The sequence below is a fragment of the Mobula birostris genome, chromosome 8, assembly GCF_030028105.1.
Source record: "Mobula birostris isolate sMobBir1 chromosome 8, sMobBir1.hap1, whole genome shotgun sequence".
NCBI classification, from domain to species: Eukaryota; Metazoa; Chordata; class Chondrichthyes; order Myliobatiformes; family Myliobatidae; genus Mobula; species Mobula birostris.
Window position 1 is genome coordinate 74,038,034 of NC_092377.1, and position 11,054 is coordinate 74,049,087.

The window sequence follows — 11,054 nt, forward strand, 5'->3', positions numbered from 1 at the left end:
GATGCCACAGGTTAAAACTGAGTACAGGTATTGTTCACTTAAAGGAATTTCTGGTTCATATGTGAAAAGTTCCATTACATGATTGCATAATTTCTATTGAAGCACTAATATTACATTATAAAATCACTGAAGGAGATCTATGAATACCTTCCATTTCCCGGAAGATCCCAATACATAGTTAAAATTGGTGACCTGAGGCATGATCAAAGTTGGATCTCACCTGCACTAAGAAATTGAGCACATGGTGCAAATTGGGCATCCTAATGCATGTCACAGGTTAGAACCTCATTCGGCTGGATACCCCTAAACCTTCCCATTCATCTCTTTCAGCTGTTATAATCCACCAGTCTTTTTATTCAAACAATTTGCTGCTGTCAGAAGGGTTTTGCCTCTGTTTCTGTATATTCTTGATGATCAAAAAATATACAGAAATAGCTGAATGAAAAATTTAAAATATTTCAATAATAAAACTATAACAAAATATAATGGATGCATTCAAACCAGGTCCGATTGTAAATTGATTTAAAGCATTGTTATAAATATGTATATATAGTAAGTGTATGAGTTGACCCAGATACTACAGCCATGATTGGTATAATGCTGGCAAGTGAGACCACCATCTCAGTATAATACAAACTTATCACTTTGTTCAACAGCGCACAGGTATCTGACTTTCAGTGTGTTCTATACTTTCATGTTGCAAGCCTGGAACGTTGCTGGTTGCTATTCCTCTTCAGAACCATCCACTGGTTGTCAGCGCAATCTAGGCTATCACTTTACTCACTATTTCGCAAATGCCATCAACCGTTTCCATTCATGAGCAATGATTGTCAAATGTTAATGATAGATGGAGATCAGCAACTGTTGTATACAGCATATTGGCAGACAGCAGCCATCTGTTCCCTGCAAATCATCATGAAAAAGCTGACCCTTTCCCCTCCCACAGAGACATATACACACACATACATGCACACACAGACACCCACATATATACATACAAGAGGATTAAGCAAAGTAAATATGCTTTAATTTTGTTTGCGTTGCAGCAGGCTTTTGAAACACTAGGGATAATCTATCTGACCAACCATGTGAAATCAAGCAGATAGAGATCTAAGAAAACTGATGACATTCAGGTTGTAAGGAAACTTTTCCAAGTGCAATGTTTTATCCATTGGTTGTTCCTATACAGATGTTTAAGCATTAACTGTTTTACATATTATCTGAATATTTGATAAAACATTGAACGGAATGGTCTGAACTAATGGAAAAGTAAATCTATTACTTGTGGTTTGTTAAACAAGTAAATAAAATCACAGAAAGGCCAAAAAGGTTGGCTTTATAGTCTTCTCTACTAGTCTTCAGCCTTTAGCATTATACATTTCTTTTTTAAAAAATCTAATGCTTTTAGCTGCAAGAAACTGAACAAACTTCTCAGTTAAATCAAATTTGTTCTGCATTTTTTTTCTTTGATTGCACAGTTTGATGAGTCGGTCATTGGAATTAGTCACAGTAGAAGTCGATAGCCTGATGGAAAGTTAAAATAGAATGCATCAGATACTAAAACCAATTACAGATGACACACTTAACCATAGTGATTATGATACATCAATCAGTGGAGAAGAAAAATCCAGGGTCATTATACAGGGAAAATCAATGCATTTCCCACATGATTCTGTTTAACTTTAATACATAAGTATGTTGCAATGAAGGATATTTAGAAGACTGCACAGAAGAAATAATATCAGCAAACTTTAGAATTGTATTGAACAGTTTAGAAATAGGCTAACATATAGTAAAGGCCTGGTATGTTACATATTCTTATAATTATGCAAGGTCCATTTCTGATTAATAGCATGTCTACTGTAGATCTTACAGAATCTATTGGAATAAATCATTAAATTTCAAGCTTCGAGAGCAAACCTCATGATAAGGACTAAGGAGATATAAATTCAATTTTTTTTTAATTCCACGCAATTGGAGGCAATCTGTCACATTTCAGAGTCATTAATAATATTTATTATGATTGTTGTTTTATAGTTTTTCTTAACTAGTTTTAATTAAATGTCCTTTATCAAAATATTTGCTTATTTATTTTCACAGCCAACATACTCATTTTCACTGCATGAAACCATTCATTTGTTTCATTGCTGACTTAAAATTTAACCTCAATTTATACTGAAAAGAGGCAAAATATTGAATAAAACAAAAGATATGATGAATTTATATTTAAACATCAGGAAGGACAACGTGTATAAAGTACATGTTACTGTGGTAATGCAAAACCAGTAGCCACAATCACTTTTTCAAGTTCAGTTCCCAAATTCCAAAAGCTAAGCCATTAGCAAATTTTAAGGAAGTACCTAAGCACCAATGCAACGGAATTCACAGATTAGATTACTGCGCCAGATAAGAGTGCATGGATTTGGGTAATAAATTGGCATGAATAACACCATAAAACAGGATGAAGATTAGGTCATTCAGACCATCGAGTCTGTGCTGCCATGCCATCATGGCTGATTTATGATACTTTTCAACTTAATTCTCCCATCTTCTCTCCTTAATCTCGGACTCCCTACTAATCAGGATTCCATCAACTTCCACTTTAAATATGTCCAATGACTTGGCCTCCACAGCCATCTGTGGCAACGAATTGCACAGATTCACTACACTATGGCTAAAGAAATTTCTCCTCATCTCTGTTCTACAGGGGCATTCTTCTATTTTGAGGCTGTGCCCTCTGGTCCTAGACTCTCCCACTGTCGGAAACATCCTCTCCTCATCCACTCTATCTCGACTGTTCAATATTTGATAGGTTTCAATGAGATCCACCCACATTCTCCTAAACTCCAACAAGTACAGGCCCAGAGCCATCAAATGCTCCGCATGTGTTAACCCTTTCATTCTTGGGATCATTCTCATGAACCTCCTGTGAACCCTCTCCAATGCTAACGTATTCCTTCTTTGGACTCCATTGATGGCACTACGCACTTAATCAAAACAGGGACGTAGTCTCCCATGATTCATTACACAGCTATGTACTCTTTTCTGGGGAGGCACTGCATTACAGTTCTGTGAAGGTTCATTTACTGTTGATGAGCTGCATGTCCTAAGCTCTTTAATCATGCAGCCTCCCTCAGATTTTGACAGCTGCTGCACAGCAAGGAAGGGAAGTGTAGGAGGACGATCTTCCTTCTGTCCGTGCTGAAGAACCTGTCAACAGTACACAAAGTGCCAGTGAGTGGCAGATTGAATCTGTCTATGTGATAGTGGCACAGAAAGCAAATTTTCAGGGTGACGTGTAGGGTGCAAGTCTTTGCCAGGATATTATAGAGACTCTTGAACCTTCATTGAGTTACACTCATGCAATCATTTAGAATTTTGTACACTCCTGACTTCGTACTGTGGAGTAAAGGAAATTGGAGGCATGCAAAAGGAGTTGGCTAGAATTGATTGGCAAAAAACACTGGCAGAGATGACACCACAGCGGCAATGGCTGGAATTTCTGGAAGCAATTCAGAAGGCACAGGATATATACATCACAAAGAGGAAAAAGTATTCTAAAGGCGTGGCTAATAAGGGAAGTCCAAGTCGGCATAAAAGCCATAGAAAGAGCATATAATAGAGCAGAAATTAGTGGGAAATTAAGGATTGGGAAGCTTTTAAAAACCAACAGGAGGCAACTGAAAAGTCATTAAGAAAGTAAAGATAGAATACGAAAGTAAGCTAGCTAATCATATTGAAAAGGATAAAAGTTTCTTCAGATATATAAAGGAGAGGCAAGAGTGGATATCGGACCACTGGAAAATGATACTGGAGAGGTAATAATCGGGGACAGCTAAATTGTGGACAAACTGAATAAATATTTTGCATCAGTCTTCACTGTGGAAGACCTTAGCAGTATGGTGGAAGTTCCAGAGTGTCAGGGGTCATGAAGTGTGTGAAGTTACCATAAGTAGAGAGAAGGTCCTTGGGAAACAGAAAGGTCTGAATGTAGATAAGCCACTTGGAACAGATGGTGTGTACCCCAGGATTCTGAAAGAGGTGACTGAAGAGATTGTAGAGGCATTGGTAATGATCTTTCAAGAATTACTGGGTTCTGGAATGGTTCTGGAAGACTGAAAAATTGCAAATGTCATTCCACTCTTTAAGAAGGGAGAGAGGCAGAAGTAAAGAAACTATAGGCCAGATAGTCTGACCTCAGTGGTTGGGAAGATGTTTGGAGTCGATTGTTAAGGATGTGGTTTCGGGGTACTGGAGTCACATGATACAATAGGCCACAGTCAGCATGGTTTCCTCAAGGGAAAATCTTGCCTGACAAATCTGTTGGAATTCATTGAAGAAATAACAAGCAGGTTAGACAGGGGAGAGTCAGTCGATGTTGTGTACTTGGATTTTCAGATGGCCTTTCACAAGATGCCACATATAAGGCTATTTAACAAGCTACAAGCCCATGGTATTACAGGAGAGATTCTAGCAATGGATAAAGCAGTGGCTGATTGGCAGGAGGCAAACAGTGGGTATAAAGGGAATCTTTTCTGGTTGGCTGCCAATGACTAGTGGTGATCCACAGTGGTCTGATTCTTTTTATGTTATATGTCAATTATTTGAATAATTGAATTGATGACTTTGTTGTAAAGTTTGCAGATAATATGAAGATAGGTGGAGGGGCAGGTAGTTTTGAGGATGCAGAGAGGCTACAGAGACTTAGACAAATTAGGAGAATGGGCAAAAAATGGCAGATGGGATACAGCGTTAAGACGTGTATGGTCATGCATTTGGTAGAAGAAATGAAAGAGTTGACTATTTTCTAAATGGAGAGAAAATAGAAAAATCAGAGGCACAAAGGAATTTGGGAGTCCTTGTGCAGTATTTCCTAAAGGTTAATATGCAGAATGAGTCTGTAGTGAGGAAGGCAAAAGCAATGTTAGCATTTATTTCAAGAGGACTAGAATATAAAAGCAAAGATGTAATGTTGAGACATTATAAAGCAATGGCGAGGCTTCATTTGAAGTATTGTGTGCCGTTTTGGGCCCCTTATCTTAGAAAGGATGTGCTGAAACCGGAGAGAGTTCAAAGGAGGTTCACGAAAATGATTCCAGGATTGCGTGGCTTGTCATATGAAGAGCGTTTGATGGCTAGGGGCCTGTTTTCACTGGAAATTAGAAGAATTAGGGGTGACCCATTTGAAACCTATTGAATAGTGAAAGGCTTTGATAGAGTGGATGTGGAGAGGATATTTCTATTGTGGGAGTGTCTAAGACCAGACAATACAGCCTCAAAATAGAGGACATCCTTTTAGAACATAAATGAGAAGGAATTTCTTTAGCCAGAGGGTGCTGAATCTATGGAATTCATTGCCACTGGCAGCTGTGGAGGCCAACCCTTTATGTATATTTAAGGCAGAGGCTGACAGACTCTAGATTGGTCAGGGTATAAGGCATATGGGTTGGGGGGGGAGGCAGGAGATTGGGGCTGAGAGGAAAAATGGATCAGCCAAGAAGAAAGCAGACTCGATAAGCTAAATAGCCTAATTCTACTCCTATATCTTATGGTCTTAAGTGTTATTGATGGTGGAGAGGATTTGGAGAGGCAGCAAAAGGGTCACTCAACATGTAACAGCCAAGTTCTGACGGGTCCTTGCAGCCACAATAATTTTCTTGTCAATGGTGACTCCTAGAGTGTTGGTAGTTAGATTATGGGACAAATACAAAGGTAGGTACTCTCACAGAAGATGATTCCTGCCTTGAGTTCACCATTGAAGCCCAAAACCAGGAATGTTGCCCAGATGTCGCAGAAAGTGCTTTGTTTCCCAACCGGTAGTTGATCACTTGAGGATCTCTATAACAAAAGTGCAAAGCTATCAGTCTTCCCCGACTGTATAGTTGCACAGAGGTCCCTAACGGCACCTCCACCTCCCACACTGTATCCGAAAAAGAGAAACGCTTGCAGGGAGTGGATAACAAATGGAATACAGAAAATCAGGAAATACGTTCTAAATTAATGACATGGATGAAAAGCTTCTATGTGCTGGAGCAAAATTTCATGAAAATACAAAAATAAGTGGGGAGAATATGGTAGAGGATATAAACAGTTTCTGTAAATCAGCAGAAAAATAACAGACAGTGTATAATGTGAGGAAGTGTGAGGCTATGCTCTTTTGTAGAAAGAATGCGAATGCAGGTTATTATTATTCAAAGGTTCTCAGCTCAATGGTTTAAAAGTTCAAGCATTAGACAAAGGTTTCATACCCAAACTAAAATAAGCCCAATAAACAAGCTTTACTGTAACATTATGAAATTCAGCAAATAGGAGGAGGAGGAGGAGTGGTCAAGAGTACGTGGGGTGGATTGGAAAAACACATCTTAATCTCGGTGAGTTAAGTGAGAAAGATGGCTAAGGCAAGAGGATTTGATCAAATTTGATGAACAGGTGAGAGAGTAGCAGTACAATATGGAATATGATAAACTCTGGAGTGGGAGGAGCTAAAGATTGCACCAGAGGCTTTTGCAGACCTGGGCGACTTCTTCCAGTTCATCTGAGCAACATTTTAAATCTCCTGTTCTCATGTCTCTTTTTTCCTTTTCAAGGTGGCTGGGATGCTGTCAGAGTCCATGATTTACAACTGCGCTCAAACTACGTTCTTTACGGGCGGTGAGGTTTCGCTCTCGGAACTCACTGAGTGACCAGCATTTTGGGATCTTGAGGAGCCATTTGGAAGCTGGCGCCTTCGGGGTGTAGCCCTGTGGACAGCCTGAATCCTTGCCGATGTCGCAGACTGAAGCATCGCGGGAGATCGCAACATCGAGACAGCGGGCCTCAGAGGCCTCTGCATTGAGCAATATGTGTCAACATGTCTCTCTGTCTCTCTCTCCCTCTCGATGGTGAGAGAGAGTCTGCTGGTTCTCAAGTAGGCGGATCTTGAAGAATCGGCACTGTAGGTTGTCACATCGAAACAGCGAGCTGTTGCCCTCCCTTCTTGGTTTAGTTGGAGCAATATCTCTCTCTCCCTCATTAGTGAGAGAGAGGGCCTGTTGAGATGTTGAAGTTTTGGGATGGACAGTAGTTTTTGATGGACTCCAGATCATGGCCCCTGGGAGGTTGCTATTGCTTGCATGGTAGGTGGTGGAGGTTGATGTTTTTGCAGAAGCAAGTGGGGCAAGGGGGAGGGTTGATGCTTTTGCTACTGCTTGTGCATGGAAGGGGGAGGGGGCTTTGGGGTTCTAACATTTTTCAAACAATCAGAAAGTAATTGGTCTGTGGATATTGATTGCAAAGGGTTTGAAGTACAAGGCAAGGGAGTCTTTCTACTATTTTATGACAGTTCAACTTTACAATTTTACAACAGTCAGTGGCAAAATATATTGAATCACCTCATATAGTTTGGGTTTCTAAAACCATTATAGGCTTGGGACAATGTAGTTCAGATTCAGTAAGTTAACTGGGTGCTTGTGGGGTTGTCCAATGAGGAGAAATTGAGTAATATGGGCCTAAACTCACTGGACATTAGAGGTGATTCCACTGAAACATATAAGTTTGAATATAATTGATAGATGTAGAATTAGGGTGCATTGTCTTGCAACTAAAAGTCAACTGTTTTAGATAGGAGAAGTTTCATAGAGAGTTCAGAATCTTTAGAGGTGTTTACTCCTGAATGCTACAAGTTAATTTATTAATTTATTAAGATACAGCATTGAATGGGCCCTTCCGGCCTTTCAAGCCACGCCGCCCAGCAATACTCCGATTTAATCCTAGCCTAATCAAGCGGCAATTTACAATGACTAATTAACCTACCAACCTTTATGTATTTGGACTGTGTGGTCATGAGGAGAACATACAAACTCCTTACAGACAGCGGTGGAAATTGAACCTTGGCCACTGGTAGTGTAGAGCTTTGCGCTGACCACGACTATACCATGCCGTCCATTTCTCAGCTGCTCATGCATTTAAATCTGATATGCTGAGATTGGTATTTCAGTTTCAGTGAATTTACATTTAAAGTTATTTTTATTAATGGAAATACTCACGGTGGTGGGAAGTTCCATCGTTGTGTTCTGGAATACGTATTGCTCAGTTACTAAAGTGCTAGGAAAATAAGCTACCATACCCATTTGATCCTCATACTCATCATCACTGTAAATCTGCAACAGGGGAGCAAAAATCACAATATGACACATAAAGAGTCAATAAGTGGTCACTGAATTGTTTTAGTTCTCTGAGTAAAGTAACTTTACTTACACTGCCAGACCAGAACTCCCCACTTTCCCCTTCTCGTACCAGTTTGGAGTACACATATAGTAACTGTCCTTCCTTAAGGTTCAGAAATCTGCAGTCTGGTGCATTGTAGTCATCAACTACCTGGCCAATTGAGATAACATCTGAAAGACAAAACAATTTTGTTTTGATTGATCTGCTCTCCAGAGGATATTCGGATACTTGTTCTTTGCTGCAGCATAAAACGAAAGCACTGATGGCTTGCAAAGCTTACCCACTCCGAAAAAAAAGTAATGTGCTGGCTGTCAGCCATGCCTCAGTTGCTGGAAATCTAATATCCGAATCATAGGGCTTTGGATTCAAGTCCTTCCCCGGCAACTTGAGCACAGAACAAAAATCAAAACAACCTCACATTCCTGAGCAGTACTGGGGAATACTGAACTGTCAATAGGGGAGTAGAAAGATGTAATTGTGTCTTGCACTATATAGGAGTTTTGTACTCAGAGTCCATTGACTTCAATAGAACTGAGAAGTAGAAATAGAGAAGTGCACAGCAGCTGCTGGAGAATTTGTTAGCAACAAGTGAGAGTGAATTTCTACATCAGTGGCTTTAAAATGCAATGTTAAACCAACATCCCATCTGGACATCAAAGGTCCTATGGACCTACTTTGGAGAGGAACTACAGAAACTTTCCCCGGTCTATTGGTCAATATCTGATTTCCAAATAACATCACTGAAATAGTTTATCTGATCACCATAACATTTCTGTTTGTGGGAGCTTGTTATACATAATTTAGCTGTCACATATTATTCCCTTTAACAGTGACTACATTTCAAGAGTATTGCTTTGGGATATCCTGAAATTATGACAGGCTCTGCAGATACAAGCCCTTCTCTCATGATTAATAAAGCACAGAGGCTAAGAACACATCAAGAACTAATATCTGAGAATCTGGATTCGATCTGCTTTGCCCTTTCTTTAAAAATGTCAGTATGGCACTATCAAAAAGGAAAATTGCTGTGACCGATCAGTGAAGCCTGATTTCTCAATTTTCTAATGCTGGTAGTGAGACCTGAACAAGCTCCACATCTACACAGTGCAAGCTTGGTTAAACTTGGATTTCTTTTTAAAGAGCAGAACTTGCTCTTCTTGGGGTGACAGAAATCCTAAATAGAAATGATTTCTCATTAACTAAGAAATTCCGTCAAGAAACAATTGTTGTAATTGATCACGTCTGGGCAGACTGTCAAATACCTTGAAGTGCAATAAATATCTGAAAGAAGCCCCCTTTTAACTGCTGAGAAAGTTCTCTCACTAGCAGCGTGTTTGGGTTATAGAGGGAGTTGTATTCAGTTGCTAACCAATTGGGATAGATGTTTTTTTCTTTTTTGTGTGTCTGTAAGCTATTGTGATGCGTGGGTTTTTGGGGGCAGAAGGCACGATGGGGAGAGAGAGAGTGGACGCGATGCTGTAAGCTGGCCAACGGGTTGGACCCCGAGTCGGAGTCTGAGGTCCAGGGTCTTCGGCGAGGAGAGGAGACGAAGACAGACTTGTGTGGAGCATCTGGTTGACCACCGTGGTTGGTCCTAGGCAGCGGGTCGGGGTGGTCAGAGGGAATCGAATGGTGAAAGGAGGATCGTTACTAGAGCTCCAACTGTTTGTGCACGAAGAGATTGAACTTTAATAAGTTTGGCGCCTTTTATTTTCCTTTTATATTTTATCTCTATTAATTACATAGTTCCAGTAATATCTATAAACTGTAAATCATTTAATCGTATATGGTGTATTGTCTGTTATTTGGGCAGGGTGGGTACATCACACAGCATCCACACAAACTATTACCCAGTTTGGTGGGGCTGAGGGCTGTTTCCCCTAGACAACAGTGAGTTGAGTGACCCTGAGGCTTACCAGGGGGGGCTACATAACTTTACGCAATCACTTGATGCAAGGTGACAACAATTAACAGATAATGTGGCAAATGTTAAGATCCCACTGGCGTACTCTGAGACTTGCCCCTTTCGTTGAGTTTGAACTGTCGTGTTAATAGCAGCAGAAAGGAAACAATTGTTTGAATAGGGAAGTGTCCTTACTTTGCTAAAGAAGCAATATTAAGTGACTGAGAGTGCATATACTATAAGTTGATGGAGAGTAATGTAATATTCCAGAGCAACAGAAGCCAAGTTTAAAAGTTTTAAAAAAGGCAAAAACATACTTAAAGTGTGTGTGCACAATATAAATACAGTAGCTGCTGGATATGGAATGTATTAACAATATCAAAGGACATACATAAACAGAGATTTTCAGGTTTCTAGTCTCAAAAATCAGAAGGATTTACTTACAACTACATTCCTCATCAGCACACATCTTCTTCTTTGCAAGTTTGTCCATGTAATCTGCTCTTACAACTTGTGTCAATCCAATTAACAGAAGTGGGAATAGACGGCAGGCAATCTGTGCCATTTTAGTTTTGCAGTTTGTAACGTTTTTTGCCTTCTCTTAGTGCATTAAGGTCGCTGGAATCAAATTTCTCCTGACCAACAAATTGAAGCTTACCGCTCAGAAGCAGAAGCCAAACATCTAGATAAACATTTGCCACCAATGGTATTTCCTGCAGCAGAATAACCACACAGTTGTGTCCACAGTGTTATAGACTGGGGCAGGAGTGAGACACGATTGTGGAGAGTGAGTTGCAGTAAGGAAATACAGGCTACATGGCTTATCCAGACAGCTTTCATACCTTGCAGTAAATACTTACGTAAGTAAATATGGTAGTACTAATTGCTTGGAAAAGCAGAAATATTTCACAGCTACGTATTTAGATATATTTAAAACATGTAAAGA

General features: G+C 39.9%; 1 protein-coding gene across 1 annotated transcript; it reads right to left on the minus strand.

Annotated features, from left to right (window-relative positions):
* Positions 1-497: 497 nt before the first annotated feature.
* LOC140202007 (otoraplin-like) lies at positions 498-10,673 on the minus strand. The gene is made up of 4 exons (XM_072266876.1): positions 10,553-10,673; positions 8,236-8,480; positions 8,025-8,138; positions 498-1,524 (listed from the first exon to the last, which is right to left on the minus strand). Exons 1-4 carry the CDS (start codon positions 10,671-10,673, stop codon positions 1,501-1,503), a joined length of 504 nt encoding a protein of 167 aa, XP_072122977.1. The 3' UTR covers positions 498-1,500.
* Between the last annotated feature and the right edge of the window lie 381 nt (positions 10,674-11,054).

Bases quoted from the DNA above. Each gene is read 5' to 3' on its own strand.
- LOC140202007 (XM_072266876.1), bottom strand. From the start codon at position 10,673: ATGGCACAGATTGCCTGCCGTCTATTCCCACTTCTGTTAATTGGATTG. The intron at 8,481-10,552 runs GTAAGTAAATCC...GGAGTGGGTAAG, and splicing joins TGCTGATGAGGAATGTAGTT to CTTTGCAAGCCATCAGTGCT. The intron at 1,525-8,024 runs GTGAGTATTTCC...ACTTTCCATCAG, and splicing joins CGATGGAACTTCCCACCACC to GCTATCGACTTCTACTGTGA.